Genomic DNA, 23,540 nt, shown 5'->3' on the forward strand with positions numbered 1-23,540 from the left:
CATATTTATTTACTTTCCCATTTAATTTTCTATTTTATTTATTAATTAATTTGTTTTTAAATTCATTCATTTATTTATCTATTTATTCTGTATCATTTTTCTTTTGCATTTTCCCTCCTATTTATTTCCCCAAACTTATTTATTTCTGTATTTTTACATTTCTTAATGCATTTCTGCTTCATTATGCAAATGAGGGTGGCATCAATCAAAGTGAGGGTCATGGGGTCAAGTTTTCACCTATTGGTTGACGGCACAGGTTGACTATGTGGGTGTCTGGTGTTGAGTAATGGGAAACATTAAGGAGTATGGTTTGACAGTTTTATAGGCGAGTCTGTCATCTAGTTGCTCAGAGATCCTGTTTTGCCTTTTTCTTTCTTCCTTGTCAGATCTCTTTTCCCAGGACTGCTGCACTGCACTGAGGTAAGCTGCACGCTGGCCACAGCACACCACAGGACAGATAGACATGTTGCCAAAGTCTGTCGCTTTCACAGGGCAGCCTGATGTGACGTCGGTGCTGGGAGATGCTGAGACAAGATCGGCCAGTGCTGGTGGACGGTGCAAACCTTCAAAATGTCCCGAAACTGAATTTCAAGAGGCAGACCTCGGTGGCATGTCTATCCATCCTGTGGTGCACTGTGGTCTGATAAACAGTCAATTCATCAAATCCAGTACCCCATATCACTATTTTCCAAGCCACACATAATACAGCCTGTATGTTTGACTCAAACTGTTAACTCATAGTGCTTCAGAATTAGTGTTTCCCATTATTCAACACCAGACACCCACCTTGTCGATCTATGTACTCTGATGTCATTCAACCAATAGGCAAAAAGTTGACCCCATGACACACTTTGAATGACAGCTCCCTCATTTGTGTAACAAAGCAGAAATGCATAAAGAAATAAAAAAATATAGAAATAAATAAGTTTCGGGAAATAAATGGGGGGGGGGGGGGGGGGGGGGGGGGGGGGGGGTGCAAAGGGAAAATAATAAATAAATAAATACATTTAAAAATGAATACATTAATAAATAAAATCAAAAACTAATACATAAAACGAAAAATTAAATGGGAAAGTACATATATGCGGGAATTTAATGCCTACGTTTATTTCTAATATTATTTTTGGTGCATTTAATGGCATCTTAATTTCTTATTGAGTCTCTTATATATTTTTGATTTTGTCAGTTCGGTCCTCCATAGAGATTTGTTCACAATAAGAAAAATGTTGAAAATCGCTGCCCAAATCCTTTAAGCTAATCAGCTGCTAACTGTAATTTTACATTTACTGGACAGACATGAGAGTGGTGTCGGTTTTCTCATACTACTCTCTGCAAGAAAGCAGATAAGCATATTTCACAAAATGTCAAACTATTCCTTTAAAAAGTAACTCATAGTAATTGTGAGATTATAAAAAAATAAAAGAAACTAAGAGAACAAATGCAGGCTTGTTCCACTACGGAAAGCAAAGACATGCTGCTTTAAATCAAGTTCATTAAAACAGCAAAACTGTGCAACATGGAAGTGTAATATCCTTTCTTACACTTTGAGCTACTTAGGTAGAAGTATGGTCAAAGTTTTAGTGGTGTGTGTGCCTAGAATGGATATATCCTGTATGGAGAGGATATAAGTGTATCTTCTGTGAAGGGCATTACCGACTGCACTCTCCAGTACTTTAAGATGGAGGCTTGTTGAGATGGATCACTTATGTGTGGGCCTCAACAAGGGAGAGCTGAAATAGTCACATGCTCTGCAGCTTATAAATCAGTGTAGAAGGGGTAACTTCAAAAATACATATATTGTCAATCTCTCATATCTATTTTACCAAAGTGGTCCTTACAGTTCTTCATAGCTGAAACCCAAAGAGCCAGAAACCCCAAAAAGTCTCTACCCACAACAATATGCACAAAGTTAATGATCAAAACAAATGTAACACATACTATACTATATATACAGCATATACAGAACATGGCAGCAGTGGGATTTTATCAGCTTCATATCCAAATTTGTAACTGTATGATTAATATAATATATAAGAGGCTCGATAATTGTAGAAGCTGCTTGTGAATGATTTTACAGCGCAGTAGCTCTGATAAAACTGTTTATCTAAATGTTTCCAAACCACTGAAATACTGTTTATCTCTCAGCTCAAGAGCTGTTTTCAAAAGCTCCCCATGTTGATGTAACAGCATTTGGCAGCACCATAAGGGTGAACAAGCCAAAGCTGTACCTCTCCCACACACCACCCAGTTACTGTAAGTGTAACATCTGCTGCTATAGCTGAGGTTATACAGGCTTCACAGAATGTACAGTTTTTGCAAGGATGGATGTCACAGATTACACCCTTGCTGGCACGAGTAGTGAGGGAAAAGTGCTCTATTGTGTTGGCAGTGTTTAGGAAACTGAACAGTGTCCACTTGCTTCTTTCCTGTCAGCTGTTAATCAGGGTTAAGGTTGAGCATGAAATAGAGGTTCTTGACATTACTATTAAATAACGGCTTGTGTTGTCATGAAGTTGTAGAAGATGCCAGTTTGTAGGAAGAATTTCTGTCCAACATTTTGTTATTTGTGTGTATTGTTTGAAGTAGAGCTTTTCTCTGGACATACAGTGATCTCCTGTAAGCAGTTCTGACTCCAATCTCTTGATGACTTTAACCAAGTCATCTGAGCCCTAAAATTTGACTCACTTGTAGGTTATCTTTCAAAGTGCTCAGGTGGTTAAAAAAAAGTCAAAAGGAGGGTATTGTTGTGTGTTCATATTTTCTTTAAAACTCTGATTTCAAGTCATTTAAGTGAATCTCATTTTCCACACTGTGCTCTCAATTCTTTAATACAAACACATTGTACACCAAACACTTTATCCACTGAGATGAGTTTGTGTTGACTAAAAATACACAATAACGTCCTCTTTAACCCTCTATGGTACGCATTATGATGCCAGTAAAAAAATGTTTGTAATGTTTTTTGTCATGAAATAGACCAAGTAAACATAATTTAAAGAAATTTTTGTCAGTTCGGTCCTCCATAGAGATTTGTTCACAATAAGAAAAATGTTGAAAATCGCTGCCCAAATCCTTTAAGCTAATCAGCTGCTAACTGTAATTTTACATTTACTGGACAGACATGAGAGTGTTGTCGGTTTTCTCATACTACTCTCTGCAAGAAAGCAGATAAGCATATTTCACAAAATTATCTCTCAACTCAAGAGCTGTTTTCAAAAGCTCCCCATGTTGATGTAACAGCATTTGGCAGCACCATAAGGGTGAACAAGCCAAAGCTGTACCTCTCCCACACACCACCCAGTTACTGTAAGTGTAACATCTGCTGCTATAGCTGAGGTTATACAGGCTTCACAGAATGTACAGTTTTTGCAAGGATGGATGTCACAGATTACACCCTTGGTGGCACGAGTAGTGAGGGAAAAGTGCTCTATTGTGTTGGCAGTGTTTAGGAAACTGAACAGTGTCCACTTGCTTCTTTCCTGTCAGCTGTTAATCAAGGTTAAGGTTGAGCATGAAATAGAGGTTCTTGACATTACTATCATACAGTTACAAATTTGGATATGAAGCTGATAAAATCCCACTGCTGCCATGTTCTTTATATGCTGTATATATAGTATAGTATGTGTTACATTTGTTTTGATCATTAACTTTGTGCATATTGTTGTGGGTAGAGACTTTTTGGGGTTTCTGGCTCTTTGGGTTTCAGCTATGAAGAACTGTAAGGACCACTTTGGTAAAATAGATATGAGAGATTGACAATATATGTATTTTTGAAGTTACCCCTTCTACACTGATTTCTAAGCCCTAGCTGTTAATCAGGGTTAAGGTTGAGCATGAAATAGAGGTTCTTGACATTACTATTAAATAACGGCTTGTGTTGTCATGAAGTTGTAGAAGATGCCAGTTTGTAGGAAGAATTTCTGTCCAACATTTTGTTATTTGTAAGCAGTTCTGACTCCAATCTCTTGATGACTTTAACCAAGTCATCTGAGCCCTAAAATTTGACTCACCTGTAGGTTATCTTTCAAAGTGCTCAGGTGGTTAAAAAAAAAGTCAAAAGGAGGGTATTGTTGTGTGTTCATATTTTCTTTAAAACTCTGACTTCAAGTCATTTAAGTGAATCTCATTTTCCACACTGTGCTCTCAATTCTTTAATACAAACACATTGTACACCGAACACTTTATCCACTGAGATGAGTTTGTGTTGACTAAAAATACACAATAACGTCCTCTTTAACCCTCTATGGTACGCATTATGATGCCAGTAAAAAAATGTTTGTAATGTTTTTTGTCATGAAATAGACCAAGTAAACATAATTTAAAGAAATTTTCAAGAAATAATGAAAACCCCTTTAGGGTGCGTTACCTTAAAGCAACACAGTACCATAATGGTAAGGAATGAAAAAAGAGTTATTGTTAAAAATTTGAATAAAATTTATTACAGTACTCATGGTAAATATTCAATTGTCTCATCATCTTAAACTTCATGCCATTTGAAATTGAAAAACATTAAAAATGAATTCTTTTTATAAGTGTTTGTCTGAATGTTACCCTCAGACAACATTGTACCAATATGGAACAGCCTATAGGAATGAATGCGTTAAAGGGTGTAAATATATTTTAGCAAACTTTACATCAACAATCTATCAAACTAAACTATTGTAACCCTCTTCAAAACAAGAAAGTGAGTCATATGTCAGTGTTTGTTCATTTGTTTTACATTTAAATGCTTAATTTCAGTTTCCTGGTGTGTGTTTTTCCTGACATATGTTGCCACCATTTGTTGTGTTGCTGCCTTTAAATTCTATCTTATACTGGTAATACTGGTCATTGCACTTTCACCCTCACTCTCCTCTTCCTCTTCCTCATCCTCGCTCTCAGGCTCATTCTCACCCTCACTCTCACTTTCCTCACTAAAATAAACTGGGAGTGCCAATTCTACCTTCTTCTATGAAGAACCCTCGAATGGTGTTTCGTTCATTCTCTAAATGGAAGAAGAATGTGTGTAAAATATATGCTCGCAGAGAGGACTGACAAAGTGCACTGTTATAGTAGGCAATGCAGTGCAATAACCTGAACTTTATTACAACTAACATTATCAAATTTACCTAGGCTAATTTGTAGAGATAAAAAGAAAATTATGATTACTGTTATGCTTTTGAACAGTCTATAAACCTAAATACACAATACCAAAAAATTTCATGGTGGGAATTCACAATGGTATCTTGCTTTAAGGCAACATTTGGATTTTTAACAATTTTATTATTTTGGATGGATGGATGGATTATTTTATTATCCATTACTCAATAATCAAATAAAGATTAAAAATTAAACTTTATTCATCTATTATTGTGAATTCACTTTTTTTCCAGACTGTAAAATGACAGAAGGCCAGTTTTGTGGAGAGAGATGATGGATCTGAACCATGTGATGAAGGCTGTAAAAAAGGGACTCAACATTGCCTCCAGAGAGTCGTGTCACAAATTAAAACCCTGCTATTGGTTTTCTAAGGGCCCTGCCTCTTTTTTTTAAGTACTGCATCATAATTGAGGATGTATTGTGTGGGTGTAAAAGGCCAAAAATGCGTATGTTACTTAGACACAGCACTGAACCATAAAAGGTTAATAGAGCAGCGTAAGACGAAGATGGAATTTTAATTTTTAATTTCTCATTGACACAATTAAGTCTCAGTGTCATAACGTGGGTAAATCTTTTCTTATAAATTGCGTAATGGAAGATATTGTATAGTTCTCAGACAATCAAAAAATACTGAAAAATCTCATGAGGGGTCCAGTCTTTTGCATTGCACTGTCAACATTAATGGTAGTGGGAAAGTGTCTGGCTCCTTTCAGCACTACCTCCAAACAGTCAATGCATTAAACAGCTGGATAATGTAAGAGAATTGTGAGTGTTTTCATGTTTATAAATGTAAACCCCCATTTACTCATTTATAATAGTGACATATACACATATAAACAATGTTCATGTGCACACAAGACACTAGTATTCGGTTTTGGAAGCATATTGGTGTTCACATTCATTGCTGTAACCTGGTTACTAGAACTTATTTTTACATGCAGCTGGTCAGAAATCAGTAGTTTAAGTAGTAACATAGCCTGAAGAGTATTTTAAAGAGCACAGTGAGAGGATGATCTCAATACATCATTCAAGACACAGTATCAATTGTCATGGAGCACACTGCCACTTAGTGGGGAATTAATACAACTGCAGCTGAAGACTGCCTATTGATAAATGTAGCAAATGAATGTACAGTATGTGAATGAGCTACAAGATTTCAGAAGTAAATGATACTTAAGAAAACCACCAACATGGTAGTACATGGGAGACAAGGTAAGCAACTGTAAAGGATATGTCATGTTAAAAAATTGTATTTTACTTATTTATGGCTTTTACTGCTTAGATCAGATTATTTGTATTCAATATTTGATGGACCAAGTCTCACTATAGTCTATGCTCCTGAATTGTTAAACTAACAACAATCCTCCAAGTATGAAAAATGTAAACTAACCCAGAATCTTGCAGAAATGTGCATTTATAATGGCTTGATGATATGAACACAGCTATACTAGTACATGATTTTATAACAATATAAAAACAAAAAATAGTCCGTTATTACTGTGGTCCAACAGTATTCAAAATTGCAGACCACACTTAACAAATGTTCAGTAGGGTAAATTTTATATTTGGAAAAGAATCAAATTGCTGTTTCCTCCTCACTCCACCTACCTGCTGTACTGTTTTACCTGTGCTTATAAAACAGCTACAACAAGCTATCTTCCTCATGATAATCCCTGAATAACATGTAGAATCACACCATGAGGTTTCCCTCCAGAGAGGTTTGGCTAATTGGTAACTTGCTCTGAAGGATCTGGTTACTCATATCACAGCCGTGTGCTATATCAAGTGGCGAGCGTGAAGAAAGAGCTCTCTGTTACTGTGAGAGTATACAGAGGGGACAGAGCTGCAGCACAGGGGAAGTGGTAAATACCGTAGTCCAATACCATACTACAGGGGAGACAAATAAACAATATGGTGCTAAATAACTGCATGTGTGTAACTGAGTGTGTGTAAAGAAAACAGAGAGAGTGGAAATGCTTTCTTTTGTTACACCCCAGCACCTGATTGGGCTACATCCCATTGGTGGAATTTAAATGTGACAGACAAAGATACTGTACTGCTTCAGTGGGGTTAAAAAAAATTCAGACACTCATTTATCATGACAATGCATGATGATATCAAAGCCAGAATTGTTCAAATGAATTTTCTCAACTGGAACTGTGATGTGCAATCCTCTCAGATCATTTATTCAGGCTCAAATCTAATTTAAAAATGAAAGACTGGCTGTGACCAGTGGCTCCTGTGCTGATGTGATAAGAGTGAGTGCAGCATTCATATCAAAGAAATTCTCCCTCATATTGTATTTATCTAAATTTTTTTAAATCAATATTTCCTGTTGAGCCAAGAGGCAGCTGGTGCATTAATGGGTAAAATATGGAGGATTTATGTCGTAATGATGTGATGTACAGTGGCTTTCCGTGTGTTCCCATCAGGTACCTCTAATCAAAGGTGAGTGAAAAAACAAAATGATGAATACCCAACAGTTAGTCCCCCCCACCCCCCCGTGTCTTCAGCCCAGCAGATGTTTTCCCTTTGACCCGCACAAAAGGCCTCTGTTTTTGTTTCCAGGCTTGTCCATTCCTCAAAGGTCACAGGTCACTCTGGTCTCAGGGAGAAGCTGTCACTGCAAGTCTAAACATTTGACGGCCATCAGAGCGTGATGAAAACGCCGTCCTCCTGCGGGAAGGCTGCACAGACGCCTCATGATTACTTTAAGTAAAGACTTAGTTTCCATATGCTGATGTGGTTGAGAGAACGCAGCTAACACCCTGAGATTGAATTACAGTGGTTGCTGGGGATGCCTCGGGGAGAGAGGCTGGCCTAACTTTAGACATTCAAACACATGGTGGGGGGTGATCGTATTTGTTGAGGGAGGTCCTCTGTACGGACCTTAAAGGTTAACTTAAATAGCTGAAATGTTAACTGAATCAATAGCTGGGGGTGTCGTGTATGGGCCTGCCCAGAAATGCCAGTTGGCGGGGTTAAATGACCCACCCTGTAATCTTAACTTTAACAAAAGTCTGACTGCTTAAAGCCAAAAAAAATGAAGGGTCATCCTAAACTTCACCTATAGGGCCATTGATAGGCTTTCTGAACAGGAGCACAGGGTATAAAAAGGCAGACTGCATACAATTAGACAAAAGAGAAACTCTTTAATGTAATGTTATTCATGTTTTTGATGATGTAAACATTTGCTCCCACAGGAAAAAAACAGAATTACCGAGTTATCTGGATTACTGCTGAGAATCCCCTAAAATCTAGAAAATTGACTAATGTAAAAATATATGTATACGTTCAAATAAAATACTAATTTGGAGAAAATTTAGAGAAACAAATTATGAAAAATGCATAATCTCAGTAATCAAACATTTGAGTGCAGATAAACATGTAAAATGCTTGATGTATGAAGGTAGAAATCTGAAATTATCCTATGTGTCACTAACTTTCATGCAAACTACAGGCCACAAGTACAGGATAGTAGTAAAACCCCAAAACCCTTGTACACAGAAAAATTATCCATGCAACTCAGCGCTCAATACTCCTGATTTGGAGTAAAAAAAAAACAGTTTACACATTCACCGTATCCCATCAAAGTTATGACAGACCTTTGACAGAACAATAGGTCTCATGTTATGACCCCAGTCAAAAACGCTCAACCTCAATGAAATGTTTCAAATTATGGCTATGACTTATAAACTATATTCCCTCTATCCACAACAAACTTTGAGACCTTTCACCCCAATGAAGCGGGCCACAGACAGCCGGCAGAACAAAGACGGTTGGCCAATGTTAAGCTAAATGGTGCGTCCTGAGTTGCTCTCAATACATCACAGTGTCTGTGACGCTCGAGACACAAACTGTTGGCAGCTAATTATTTTCAAAAACTAAACATGGTGGTGCACACATATGTGGGTATACCTGCTGTAGTTATTTAGAATTGCTTATCTGTGGGTGGTCCAGGAATACTCAACAGGTGTGTGTAACCCAGGGAAAACAGAAATAGAAGTGACTAAAACTCACACAACACAAAAAAATGGCAGCAGTAAAAATAAAAGCCAGCAAGGCCATATAAGAGTTTAAATTGGTCAATGCAGAAAAGGTTAACAAAAGTGTGAGATGCTAGCAAAAATTTTAACAAATTAGTGATTGTCAACCATTTGCTGCTTGGTTGCTATAAATTGCTGGTTTGCTGAAGGCTTCAACATTGGGTCAGTTGCCACTTTATTAGGTAAACCTACACAGTCTAATACAACAGCCCTGCAATACATTATACCTACAGCACACACAGGTTATAATGTTTGCTTACTCACATTACATAAATGGGATGAACAAAAGCTAGAAACACCTCGCAGTGTAATGTAATACAATTAAACAGCACCAAAAATCAATCAATCAATCAATCAATTGTTTGAATAAACTATTCAAACAAAAAAATTACCATTATTCAACTACTTTTATTAGACCACATTACTGGTTAGGTAATAATATGGCGACTATTTGGGGGTAAAATATTTGATCATTTAAATCACAAAATTAGTAATTAGTTCCCTTAAATCATTAGTGCTCCCAAATGATTTAAAACGAGTGCCTTCAATGTAATAGTATCAAATTAAGCAGAAGGAGCTGAGGTTATATGTTGTTGTGGCTACTCGGGGCTATAAAGTTATTTTAGTATGAGAGATTCTAATTCCCTCAAATTAATAGCAATAAGCTATCACATTAATTTACTTTGTACTTGTCCCCTCAGCACTCTCTCACACAGTTATGATGATATATTGGTTGTTGTTTCAGTGCTTCATATTTACTTTATGCTAGCTAGCTTTGGCTGTGCACTACTCATGGCACTGAGTAATGCATTGCTAAATAAACTGGGGTAGTTGTCAGGAGATGGACACAGATGGGTCACTGGGGTTTAATGTAGGTTCATTTTGATTTTCGATCATTTATAGATTTCTAGATATAACCCAGCTTCTATCAGTCAACTTTGTTTTAACACCCTTTAACATATTTTACATAACAGATTCTGTTTGTTCCAAAATAAAAAATAATTGATTCAAAGGGAATGATTGTTATTTGTGCAAATAGTTATATATTTGAGGGAACAAACTACTGATACTACACAGGAGTTATTAATTTGGGAACACAAATTATTAATTTGAGGGTACAAATGTTATAAATGGCATTATAAAAGTTTAAAAAAGTCATGCTGGCCAACTGCGGTACTGCAACAACAACAAAAAATGCAGCGCAGAAAACATTTGTCTCATAGACTGACATTACAATACTAAAAGTGGCAGGACACCCTGAATGGCACATAGTTAATTATTACTTTCAGTTTTATGATTGGGTCATTTAATATGTTTGGTATGAAGATCAGTTGCAACTAGGCTGTTGTGCTCCAGTGTTTCATGTCTGTGTATCTCTATATCTGTCTGGTTGGCATCTTGGCTGACATCTTTTGCAGTCTTGCATTTCAGGATTCCTCGACATTCCTGACGATTGGTTCAAAGGTCATGTCACTCCTGCCCCCTGTGGTATCTCTCACACACACACTGAAGTGGAAATGACAGGCATGTACAGCATCTCTTCTGCTTAAACTATCAGAATCTTATCATACTTTTCTCCTAACGTGAAATATTCACAAAAAAATCTGGTATCCATGGGTTGAAATCCACAGAAGAACTGAAACAGAGATGAATTAAAACAAGATTAGCCATGCCTAGTTTTCCCTGTACGACGATCCGACCTACCTAAATTTAACCACCCTATAACAAAAAACTAAGTACTCTGAATATAGGGCATATTCAAATATTACAATAAAATTATTACAATTAAATGCTAAAATGGATCAAATCAACCTTCAAAATAGCCTTTTCACTGTTGTATTAAAGCTTGACACTCTGAAAAAAAGCAAGTTCAGTCAAAGTGTGCAGTTTCTGGTGTCAAACTATTAATTAACGGCTTTGTTGAATATCTCATCTTCTTACACACACTCACACACACACACACACACACGCACAGTCTTTTACAAGGACCCTTTATTTGACAAGCCTAATCTTGCCCTACACAAGAAGTGACAATAAGCAGGCACAGCGGCCTAATTAAAGGGACTTTCATTCAAATTAACACACACACTCTTTCTCTCTCCCCCACACACACACACCCCTCTGATGACCTATTAGCTGCACAATGGCCAGGACAATGCTCCTCTGTCACACACACACATTCTCCAGGGGGTAAAGCTGGGTTTAAATTTAGGAGTGCCATAAAAGTGTCCTTGGAGGGAAAGAATGCCTTTAAAAATCTCTGTAAACGCTCCCTAGATAAGACAACAAGTTGCATATAGTGAATCTTTCAGGGCACTTTCATCTCTCCGTATCTGCGTCTGCAACCTCCCAACCCCCAAAGAGCGGCACATTTTACAAGCAGATTCATCACTTATCTCTTAAGCTCTTATCCAGGGTTGTTCTGCGTCCCCTCCTCCCCTTTATCTTGCGTTTGACCCTGCAGCGTTAGCGTGGCAGGGGTGTGAAAGTCAGTTTGACCTCTTGGGGTAACCTCGAACACAAATCACTGTGTGCTCCACAAAGCGCTGAGACAGAGGGTCTTTGAGAAATGAGCAATGACCACAAAATGGTAACCTTTATTTCCAGCACAATAAGCTGTTCTCTACACGTACGCAGGATCAAAGCGTGTTCATCAAGGGAGGGAAAGATGTAGTCTCGCTTTGAGAAATAACATTCAGGTCACTGCTGCTTTTGCTTGTCTTCTTAAATTGTGCAAAACTTTCAGATGCAACATTCGATTGCTTTCTGAAAGACAAAGGGCAGGCAGGAGATCAGCTTGCTTGTATTTGTTGCAGGGCTTCAGGGTAATCTGGTAGTGTCGGGGTGGTTTTTGAGGCCTTGGGGTCATGCTCTCTGCATCTCTGAGGAGAGAGATCCTCCACATTCTTCCTGTGTGTGTATGTGTGTGTGTGTGGGTGTGCATGCTGCCCCACACAGCCCACTCTCTTTGCTCTTTGACTCCAATGGCCATATAAGGCAGCCGGCACCATGGTAACCGCAGGGCTTGAATAGCAGTGTCAAATCCCTGGGAGCACACACACACATAGACTGCCCCCTCCCCCTCTTCACACACTCCTGCTCCCTCCCTCCCTCCCTCCCTCTCTCTCTCTCTCTCTCTCTCTCGCTTTGCTTGATCTCTCTCTCTCTCTCAAACACACACAAACAAATAGATTGGAGGAAAACAGACACACAAGAGGAAAGAGAGGCAAGGAAAAAAAAATCCAGCCAGTCTCGCGCTGTGGCCATTTTCTTGAATCATAATTTGATTCAGAGAGAGAGAAAGAGAGAGAGAGAGAGAGAGAGAGAGAGAGAGAGAGGGGGAAGAGGAGCACCACCACCCCCACCTCCTTTTCGCCTGAGCCATAGGGAAAGGCTTCACACATACACACACACACACACACACACACACAAACGGACGAAGGGCAGCACACAGGGCTAGGCCGCAAGTCATTAGTTCTTGGTGGGCAAGCACTGACAAAAGGCTGGAAGGAGAAGCCTGCATGAGTGCCTGGAGAGCAACCACAGGAACTATGGAGGGCTGAGCAGACGGACGCTCTCCTGCTTTCTTTAATTTTTTTTTTTCCCTTTGGAAGGAAGCAGCACAGAGGGACACTGTCACAACCGAGCACTCGTGCTACGGCGAGCGGGGACGACAGCACTTCCTTGTGTGGAGGATCTACTTGAACAGAGACTGTGCATTTTGTAAGTCAGGTCAGGCAAGTCCACGTCGCCTCGTCTGCTGCTGCTACTGCCGCCGCCGCCGCTGCTGCTGCTGCAGCTGCCGCAGCTGGCAGTGCCTTGAGGAAGAAGCCCACGACCACATGAGAAGTGATGTTGTTGTGGGGGCCATCAAGTTGTTTTGCTTGCGGTGATCTGGAATGTCTTCATTGTGGGTCACAATGCTGCCGCTGCTGACGCTGAGAGGATTACAGCAGAATAGGAGAGCTGTGTCTGCGCTCTCAGTCTCGCTGGATGGAAGGAAGATCTAGAGCGAGAAAAGGATTTATTTTCCAGCACGCCTTCTGAACGAGGGAAGCCATAGACATAACACATTAATGTTTACTCTGAGGTAAGCTTGACATAATTTCTAGGGAGATTTAGAGGGGGATATTTATGTAGACGGCTGCCTTATGTGAGGAATAATTAGCATGAGCAAGGACAAATTCAGTGTAAGGGGTACTTTAAGAGGGTTGGTCAAAGCCTCTCCAGGCATGTGCTAAGGCGAGCTACACTGAGGTCCTTTTTCAGCCATTACTGTTGCTACAGAGACAGAGCTGGGAGTGTATGAGTGAGAGTGAAAAAGAGAACGAGTATGTGGGGCTGTGCAGTAGACAATTTTCACCTCATGTCATCTGCAAGAACTAGCAAATCTTGCTTTCATTGCACTCTGTTGGAGAATGTGTACTGTATGTTTGACTCATTGTTTCCTGTGAAAGGTTCCCTGGCTGCAGTGTGAAACCGTGCGACCGGGCTCCTCTTTAAAAAAAAAAAAAAGACTCACCATCTCAGGAATTGGTCCAAAAGAGAGGAAGAAAACAACACAGAGTGTCTGTGAGCTGGATAAGAGAAGAAAAGAGACACTGAAGTCTACAGGCATGCAAAACTAAAAGTTGCCACACTGAGACTGTTTCCAGGTCATAGTGGAGTGGGAGGAGACTGAACTGTTCTTGTTTTTTCTGCCAAACACTCTACTCCTCAAAGCTTGTAACCTATTTTTTTCTCATTTACATCTGCTTGTTTAGCCTGAGGACTATTTTTTTCTCAGTTTGTATATACGCTCAAAAAGAAAGTCAAGACTTATTTAACAAATGAAAGCACAGGCAAGCAGAAAATACTGATTCTCTTCAGGTGAGGGGGAAACAAACAATCTGGACTTTTTTATATATATATTTATGTTACCTTGACAGCAGCCAGTAATTTTGGCTGACTGTCCCATTTTCTTCTGCGGTGGTTCGGTAACCAAGCGATGGCCATGGTGAGTGGGGGCTGGGGAGATCCCAACGGGGGCACCAACGGGCTGGGGGACAAGGGCTACCTGAGGGGGGAGGAGGAGGACGGGTCTCCACAGGCGGGGGGCAGCGACATGGAGGCCGGCGACGATGACAAAGCCTGCGTGGTGGACTGCGTGGTGTGCGGCGACAAGTCAAGCGGGAAACATTACGGCGTTTTCACCTGCGAGGGCTGCAAGAGCTTCTTCAAGAGGAGCGTCAGACGCAACCTGAGCTACACTTGCAGGTGAGAGAGGTGGTGATGTGCGAGACGTGGACGAATCGTTGGAGACGAACGACTCATTTCACTGACTCGGCAGTGACGAGTCCTCGTCTCCACTGACTCATTCACTGACTCGCCCCTCCTACCTGCTAGCTAGCTAACATTAGTGCTAACTGCGAAAAGGCGGTGAGATGATGTGTCACTATTGTGCAACACTTAAATTAACTGTATTTGTGGAGTTGTGTCAAGTTAATTACTGTATTAACTTGTGAGAAAAGCAACTACTTTGGCTGTTGTTTAAACTCAGTAACGTTGCTTGTTCTCCTAGCTTGAACAAATCATTCACTCAGTCACCCACAAGTTTCCCGCCACAGTCAGTAATCATCCAGGAATTTGAATTTGTCCATTTTTAGTAGTTTACTACTACTCAATTCTTATTGGTCAATCATGAAATTCAACAGTCTGTAATTTATGATTAGCAGACTGTGTTGGATGCCAGTCTGACCGTTCTGATCATAGATGGGACTGACGGCTGTTCACGTCTTTTAAGCAGAATGACAATAAAATCATTTTAAACTAGAAGAGTGCAGATCTCCACCAGGTGTGTACAGTCAAGATGGCAGCAAACATAACAGAAACAGATTTATTCATGTCGTATCGTGCTTAAACTTTAGCGGATCGTAACATACCAAACATGGAATTAATCAGCAGATTCTCCGGTTCAAGATGAGATTAAACTTTTCTATGGATGACAGTTTTTGAGCCACGACAAAGGCCAAAATGTGGCCTGCAACAGATGTAAGCCTTGTTTTTAGCCTAGCCGATTGCCAGAAATGCCTTTTGCTATGTCGTAATGCGTATGGTAAAATAGTGAGGACTGCTGAAAAGGTGAAAGTCTAAGCTTTACTATAGGCTCATAAGAAATGGCGTTATAAAATAGTTTTTTCAAAAATTGTGAATCACCACAACCATGAGAGGTCCTTGAGCATACAGTCATAAATGTGCGCAAAAAATATTAGGCTGATTGGTCCAGTAGTATGTGAGATTAGCTACGGACACACACGTACGCACACACACAACCAGACACATGATCCCCTCCAGGCTTACACCTGGCAGAGATGATAATCAATACGATCATTTGAGTTATTTTTTATTACCATTATTTTGTATAAAATAATTTATTCATATCATAAACAGCCATTTATTTAGTGGGATTAAGTACAGCGCGTGTTTAGTAACATTAATCTAACAGGCGTTTTATAGTGGAAGCAATACAATCATTTTAAATTCATATGTTGTATAAAATAATTTATTTCTTCCAATGATGCAGCTGAAGCAAATATATTATTTAAGTCCCGGGAATTTATGGTATGTTTCATGGATGGGATGAGAGAGAAATATTTCATGAGATTTATGTATTTGTACTAGTGGGGGCCCGAGTCGGAGTTGTAGGCTGTAATCAGTAGACGAGTGTTCGTTCACTGGTGGGGGATTCTCTAGGATCTGGGTGACTGACTCAGTGACTCGATTGACTCAAAAATCCAACTCTCTTTCGTGAGTGACTCATAAAAACTTAAGTCAGTAAAAAGAGTCAAACCTCCCATCTCCAGGGAGGGCCATTATGGGTAACTTTTTGTTTATCGATATAATTCTGAGAAAACTTAACACTTAATAAGTTGTTGGAAAGTACAGCAACGCGTGATTATATCTAATGATAGATGATAATGTATATGCTGAGATATAAGTCATAACATTCATTGTAGTGTCTGATTTTCATAAGAAATGTGGCTGCTCTCTTTCCAACATGTTGTTAAATTGCCGAGTCTAAATCTTAGTCTGTTAATAAACAAACTGATCCTACATTATATACTGTATTTCTGCCATTTTTTTGTATAATCTAAGGGTTTTTAGACAGTGGCTATAAATTGATGACTGAAATGTACATTTAAATAATCTTACTTTGTGCTATAACAGTTACATAAATATCTTTGCTATAGAGCTGCAACAATTAGCAGACTTTTTTATTTTATTTTATTTATTTTTACATATCTAGATCCCCATTAGCCACTTTCGAGGTAGCAACTACTCTTCCTGGGGTCCACCCAAGTAAACATTACATCATAATGCAAAACAATAGTGTAATAAAATCCAAGGCAAAAGGGAACTAAAACAAACAAACAAAAACAATGAAGCAACAACAATAAAACTACTAACAACGATAAGAACAACAAAATGTACCCACACTATATCTAAATAGTCAGTAAAAACATTTTATACAGCTTGCATTCGTTTTTGAGACAGGAAGTGCAAAACAACCTCTTGATGCACACCTAGTATTAAAGTTATGGTCATTACTATATGAAAAGTTATGGTACAGAACATTTGGGACTTTAGACAATTAAATATTTCTTATAAAACAGCAGGGAAATAACCATCCTGTCCCCTCACCAACCTAAGGTTATGTGCATTCTGATGATGTTAGCTCTATTGTTACAGTTCAGAGCGAGTCATGTGGCTTTATTCTGGTAAATGTAGTTTTTCCAAGTCTTTTAGATTAATAGATTAGTTGATCGACAGTAATTAAAAGGCAACTATTTTGACAGTTGATTAATTGTTTGACTCATTTTTCAAGCTAAAATTCCAAATTTTTTTTCCAAATATTCCAAAAAAATTGGCAGATTAATTGATACTGACCATGATTAGTAGTTGCAGCCCTACTTTGCTATATTGCTTAAAATAAGCATGTCATACACAACACTACAAATATAACATGGACAATATTAAAGGTCTCACTGTAATCTACCCTACATTTTCAGAGTTAAACAAAAACTTCTGTTGTCATTGATCATAGAAATAAATTGTCATATTTAATTTTTATCTAAATTATTCACCACATACAGTGTTTTAGTTCTATAATTGTGATCTTCCTCAATAAGAATTAAAGGTTAAGTTGTAAAGTACACATAAGAACAATTGAGATATGTGATTGAAATAACCCTGAATCATTTAACCATCTGCTATCTAAATGTGATTACATTGCCCGTAGCAATGCCCGTAGTAGGAAATGTAGTTTGCTGATGCATTATTAATATACAGTATTAATTAATGTTCAGGAGAATCATATACAGGAAGCGTCATTATCAGGCTGTAGACACGTATGTAATCTATAAAAAGAAACCAGAAAGCCACTTGTTGAGGTGAAAGCAGATCACACTTTCTGACATTTGCAGTGAACCAGACTGTCACTGCATTAATACAGAATGATTATTTCCAAAACTCAATGTTGAAAGTTGGAGTCATAGTAACTGATCAATCACAAATGTTACCATAATTATTTGTTTATGTTTGCAGGTCAAACAGAGAGTGTCAGATAGACCAACACCACCGGAACCAGTGCCAGTACTGTCGCCTGAAGAAGTGTTTTCGCGTGGGCATGCGCAAAGAAGGTATCTTTCCATCCTGATCCATAAATCCACCATCCATTCTGATCCCACCGCAAGGACAGGAGACACTGTGATTGTGACAGCTGCTCTTAGAAAAAGTTAATAGTTAAATAGTTCAATTTTTCTTTGCCATTATCTTGCCTCTTCTCCACGAGTTCCACAGACCAGAGAAATTGCCACACATGGCTGTCTGGGCCCTATCATGGCTAAGCAAGCGATGCGTGTCAGCTCAATGCCATGTACTAAGTGGCTTAATCTAGTGCCTGCGTAAGAGTGACTGAGAGGGATACAGTGCTAAGACACCTGCGTCCCTGAGCCTTAAGCCTCTGGTTGAAGCTGCAGAAACCCTCTGCCTTGTTGGCTCAATCAGGCAGAATCCAATATGGGATTTCACCTTAAGTGGTGAAGCCCAAGTGAGGCATCATTCAATGTCATGCCGATAGATGCACAGAACTGTGCATACGGGATGTAGATACTTTATGGGATAATTTGTGGTAGAAATTTAGCAGAGTCACTTTTCTTCCATTATTTTCTCTAATACTTCTAAATTCGTTTTCCATTGCCCAACCTTTTAAAACATGAGAAAATATTTAACCTTTAGTGTTTGTGACTGTAGTTACAGGTTGTCTCAATTCAAAAACAAGAGTATGTGATTTGTTGTTTTTTTCCTCATACCCTCAGAATATAAAGCATGTTAATGAGACACATTATAGCTCCCTGTAGAGAAATTCTCTTCGCTTGACCGCCTCCACAGGGAGGTCAGAGGTCAGGGTCAGCGACAGAGCAGCATTCCTGTGGCTTCTTCAGGATTCAGTGCCTTGCTCAAAGACACTAGAGCAGGACAGATGGTTTCCACATGGATTCAGAACCTCAAATGAAAGCCTCATCAGTCATCTGGCTGCTGTTTCAGTTTTTGCAGTAATGCTGTCTGTCACGGCCACGGTTCTTTACCTACGTCAGTGTTTTTAGGCTCACAGGGTATATTTGAGTGCAGAAGCAATCTCCTTATTGGAAGATATACTGTGGTTACTGCGTTGGCATGTTATAATTCTCCTGCAGAGCTAATATTTCAGAAACAAAAAAAAAAAACATTTGAATGGAAAATGATATTATGTTCCCATGTCTATGTTTCCCAGATAACCTTCATCTAGCCTGATGAGCATAAGAATAAATTTCCTCAGTTTCACGCTCTAGTTGAGGGATCCGTCTGGGCTCAATTGTGCCTCCTTTTAATCTTGAAGAATAGCTTCCTAATCGGGTCAAGCCTGTCGGTCTATAATCTGACGTATACCGCTGGCTGAACTCAGTTTTAACTTTTTTTCCTCTCCAAATCCCCTCCTTTACCTCCCCTTGTCCTTCACAATTTCCTCCTCTCTTTATCTTGCTTTAATCTCCTCTCTAATCTTCTCTCTGTCTTCTGTCTGCCTTTCTCCTCTCTCCTCTCCTCTCATCTCCTCTCTCCTCTCTCCTCACTCCTCTCCTCACTCCTCTCCTCTCCTCTCCTCCCCTTTGTCCCCCAACCAAACTACAGCAGTTCAACGCGGTCGCATCCCACCTCAGCCTAGCCTCAGCCCCTCCATCACACCCATAGGTGGCGCCAGCGGCCTTGGAGGCGGGGAGTTCTATAACAACAACAACAATGGAGGAAGTGGTGGAGGTCAGCCGGTGTCAGAGCTCATTTCCCAGTTGCTGAGAGCTGAGCCGTACCCCAGCAGTCGGTACGGGCACCAGTACAACCAGCAGGCTGGTCCGGATAATGCCATGGGCATTGATAACATCTGTGAACTGGCCGCTCGGCTACTCTTCAGCACTGTGGAGTGGGCCAGGAACATCCCTTATTTCCCTGAGCTGCCTGTGTCAGACCAGGTTAGCAGATTCACTCTACTGATGTTTGATGTGTTGCACAATTCATACAAGTAAGAGAGAGTTTTTTCTCTTGTTATCAGACGATATTCTTGGAAATGTTGAAGAGAAACAGACAAGATACATTGAAGAAATATGTGCACATCAATTAATACACAATGAATACAATGCACATTAAAAATTGATGATAAAAGTGCAGTGCTATCTGATTAACACATTAACAAATCCTCAGGTGGCCCTGCTGAGGCTGAGCTGGAGCGAGTTGTTCATCCTTAACGCAGCCCAGTCGGCTTTACCGCTCCACATGGCTCCCTTGTTGGCCGCGGCCGGCTTCCACTCCTCGCCCATGTCTGCTGAGCGCGTGGTGTCCTTCATGGACCAGGTGAGGGTGTTCCAGGACCAGGTGGATAAGCTGACCAGACTGCAGGTGGACTCGGCTGAGTACAGCTGTCTCAAGGCCATCGCACTGTTCTCGCCAGGTGATTGACCATTTTATCAATACAAATCGCACAGCAAAGCCACCCTAGGAAGCCACTTATGTACATTTGTGGAGGCATTTATTGAGGCATTTGTAGAAAATGTAGAAACAGACAAGAAACATGAGGAGAGACTTGCAACATAGATCAAAATGGGGACACTGTGAATGTGATTATATGGTATTCGTCAGACCACAAGGCCACCCAGATGCCACTTTTGATAGATAACTGTGAGTCTTAAGGCACTTTAAAGGACTGTCTAAACATTGTTAATGTTAAATATGTTTTAAAATTGTCTTAAAGTGACAGGACAGCTGTAGTAAAGTTTGCCACATTAATCTGTGAATGTACTTACTATGGCACCATCTCCTGGCTTATTAATGAAAATGCAGTAATGTTCTACAGCACATATGTGCTGAATAGTTAGTGCTGTTATTGATCATCATGCAGCACTGTACATTTTAAGACTTGCAAGACTTGTATAAACAAAATGCTTATTGTGTGTGCCACCTCCTGAATTATTCAAATCTTTTTTAACTTATAACGTTTTTAAGTTATTTTTGGGGTTTATAGGGTTTAAATGATATATTCTTCACAGAGTGTAAAGGTGATGAGGCACTATATTGTAAGTGTTCCCCTCAGGGGCTTTTTTATCATGTTATTTGCAGGGATCTCGACTCTCCTCTAGGCTAATCACGACTCTTTATGTAACCTGCCCACACTATTAAGTAACTCCCTCCTCCTCCCTCTCAGATGCCTGTGGTCTAACAGACCCAGTCCACGTGGAGTCTCTGCAGGAGAAGGCTCAGGTGGCTCTGACAGAGTACGAGAGGATGCAGTACCCGAGTCAGCCTCAGCGCTTCGGCCGCCTGCTACTGCGCCTCCCTGCCCTGCGTGCCGTTCCCGCCAACCTCATCTCCCAGCTCTTTTTCATGCGCCTGGTAGGAAAGACACCCATCGAGACGCTGATCCGTGACATGCAGCTTTCCGGAAGCTCGATCAGCTGGCCGTATGTCCCAGGACAGTAGCCCCCTGATGGACGAGGTCTCCGTCTGGGATTAGTGACGACAAGGACCCACAGGAAACCTCTTGACTCATCACTATCCATCTGTGTGGTTATCAAACTGCAGTGCCAGCTGGCCGTCATATGTACTGTACTGTAACCGCTCTATTCCCCCTCATGAAACAAGCTCTCTGTCTCCACACAAGCCTCCAGAGAAGAGGAGCAGGTGCCAGGCTGGATCTGTCTCGTTGCCAGCCCCGTCGCTCTAGTGCCAGGTCTCAGGCCAGATACGAGCTCCTCATGCTGGGCTCCGATATGGCCACCACAGCCAGTCATGTCACCACCCACATGCCACAGTGACTAAAGACACCGCAGTTTCATGTAGAGGGCAGCAGCACCCTGCTACAATCACATTTAGAGGACAAAACTGTCCTGCCACTGAAAGTCAACAGAACAATTTTTCCCACACTGGGCTCATTTTCCATTTGTGATGCAGTGACCTTTTTATCCACATGACATTAAAATACGATATTATTATTACAATGGATGTTATTCAACAGTCTGGAGTGTCAGAAAGCTGCGGTTGTGCAGTGAACTGAATATGAGGCACAGTAAGGCTCTCTGCAGGGCCTTTTTGCTGAAGAGGACATTCTTAGATCATACTGAACTAACTGCTCTCTTACCTCAACACTGAGGAAGAAACTAAGGAACTGCTCAAATGGCACAGAAATGAAATCAAACCAAGGAAAAAAAATCACCAAAGTTATCATATCATCCTCAAAGATGGTTTTTAGATGGATTGATTAGAACACAAAGCAGAGAGAAAGAGACGAATGGACTCTTTTGACTGCTTGACCCTCAGACATGAACAATACATTTAAATTCATTCACAGGGCTCACTGTCGCTGTAATAGAAGCTTTTTTTTTTTTTTAAAAGCCACAGTAACATGAGAACGGACTAATACCTCACTAGCCATCAGAAGGCTTTAGTCTGATATTTCGTAAACACAAACCTCTGTAAATGTTGTTCACCAGAAACCGCCTTCTTTTTTGACAACTGCCTTGTTATTCCGTATGAATTTGGGACACCTATGAAATATGAAATGAGTCTTATGAGCATCACAAACATTCGTCTTGTATCTTTTTTAAAAGATCCCCCGAAGTAATTTTCACTTGTGTTTTTGAATATGAGTTTGACTGACGAAACGGCAGGCTGACATGTAGGTAAATTCAACTTGGGTTCCAATATGAAAGACAATTCAAGATGATAATAATGAGCTTACTGAATATATTTGGTGATCAGAGAGTTTATAACCGACACCACCAGTTAAATACCAGTTTACGTCAATCAATGCTGTTTCTGGGGGTAATGATGATGTTGAAATGTGTATATATTGAGGCCAACTTTGTCTTTTTGCATGTTCAAATGTTGTTTTGAATCTCTGCTGAATTGAGATGGTTTTCATTCTTTTTACATTATGTAATTCAAGGTTCGTTTAAACATTAAAGTATTGCTTTCACTGTTAGCTCCTAAATGTTATTTTTTCTATATGTATTTACATGAAAATACCTCTGTCATCTGTTCAGATGTCAAAGAAAAAGAAGCTTCATGCCATTGCAGCTGATAGGTCATAGATGGAAGAAAGGGATGTTCACGCTCGCATCTCTAAGCATCTCAGCGAGTACCTACTGTTGTGAAGGATGTGAGACGATATTGTAATGGATGAGGATCTTGTGGAAAAACTGCACTAGGAGGATCTTCAATGCCAAAACATCACACTATCTGTCACGAGTTTAATGAGGACGGGCCCTGATTCGCTGGTCCACCTGGACTTACCTCACGCTGGTATTTCAAGAGGCAAATTTACAACATCACAAGTAAAAAGGAAAGAATAAAAAAACTACGTGTTTCAGCATTTATTGATAAAAAACACAAAGTCAAAGGATGTAACTCTGCTTCTTGATTTACCATCGGGCCTTTTGAACGTTATCTGAATATTATTCTTTTAGTCAACAAACTCAACCATGTCATAAAAAAAGATAAATATACTATTAATGTTTTCTTATCTTTGTGTTAATGAGTTCTTATGTTTTTCAATTTTATGTGTATGGCAACATTATTAAAAGATTCAAAAGATGACAATGTGTCTTTTGTTATGTTTGTTTTTCCAAACTACTTGAAAAAGTGTTGTAATTACATCTGTATGAATAATGCCAAATAAACACAGCAACATGTACCACAAATGAATAAGTGTATTCATATGACAAAAACTGAGGAGTTTTAACAGTTATTTTATTTATTATTTTATTTTATTATATATATTTTTTTATTTTGTCT

General features: G+C 39.7%; 2 protein-coding genes across 3 annotated transcripts; one reads left to right on the plus strand and one right to left on the minus strand.

The window, feature by feature from the left end:
* Positions 1–12,355: 12,355 nt before the first annotated feature.
* LOC121908279 lies at positions 12,356–19,692 on the minus strand. The gene is made up of 4 exons (XM_042428183.1): positions 19,568–19,692; positions 14,106–14,327; positions 13,708–13,762; positions 12,356–13,191 (listed from the first exon to the last, which is right to left on the minus strand). The coding sequence occupies exons 1-4, from the start codon at positions 19,690–19,692 to the stop codon at positions 12,952–12,954; spliced, it is 642 nt and encodes a 213-aa protein (XP_042284117.1). The 3' UTR covers positions 12,356–12,951.
* On the plus strand, positions 13,181–23,423 carry nr2f6a (nuclear receptor subfamily 2, group F, member 6a). 2 transcript variants are annotated; one of them, XM_042429366.1, is made up of 6 exons: positions 13,181–13,275; positions 13,643–14,441; positions 17,769–17,863; positions 19,392–19,726; positions 19,956–20,202; positions 20,953–23,423. In XM_042429366.1, exons 2-6 carry the CDS (start codon positions 14,173–14,175, stop codon positions 21,225–21,227), a joined length of 1,221 nt encoding a protein of 406 aa, XP_042285300.1. In that variant the 5' UTR covers positions 13,181–13,275; positions 13,643–14,172; the 3' UTR covers positions 21,228–23,423. The 2 variants fall into 2 exon arrangements, with proteins under 2 accessions (XP_042285300.1, XP_042285301.1); XM_042429367.1 differs by having other exon boundaries at positions 19,395–19,726.
* Positions 23,424–23,540: the final 117 nt, after the last annotated feature.

This window comes from Thunnus maccoyii, chromosome 12, assembly GCF_910596095.1.
Source record: "Thunnus maccoyii chromosome 12, fThuMac1.1, whole genome shotgun sequence".
Taxonomy (NCBI): Eukaryota; Metazoa; Chordata; class Actinopteri; order Scombriformes; family Scombridae; genus Thunnus; species Thunnus maccoyii.

Coding starts and splice junctions, on each gene's coding strand:
- nr2f6a (XM_042429366.1), top strand. CDS start 14,173: ATGGCCATGGTGAGTGGGGGCTGGGGAGATCCCAACGGGGGCACCAAC. Junction 17,864..19,391: donor CGTGGGCATGCGCAAAGAAG/GTATCTTTCCAT, acceptor ACCAAACTACAG/CAGTTCAACGCGGTCGCATC. Junction 19,727..19,955: donor AGCTGCCTGTGTCAGACCAG/GTTAGCAGATTC, acceptor ACAAATCCTCAG/GTGGCCCTGCTGAGGCTGAG.
- LOC121908279 (XM_042428183.1), bottom strand. CDS start 19,692: ATGTTCCTGGCCCACTCCACAGTGCTGAAGAGTAGCCGAGCGGCCAGT. Junction 13,763..14,105: donor AATTACTGGCTGCTGTCAAG/GTAACATAAATA, acceptor TCTCTTATCCAG/CTCACAGACACTCTGTGTTG. Junction 13,192..13,707: donor TTGGACCAATTCCTGAGATG/GTGAGTCTTTTT, acceptor TTCTCGCTCTAG/ATCTTCCTTCCATCCAGCGA.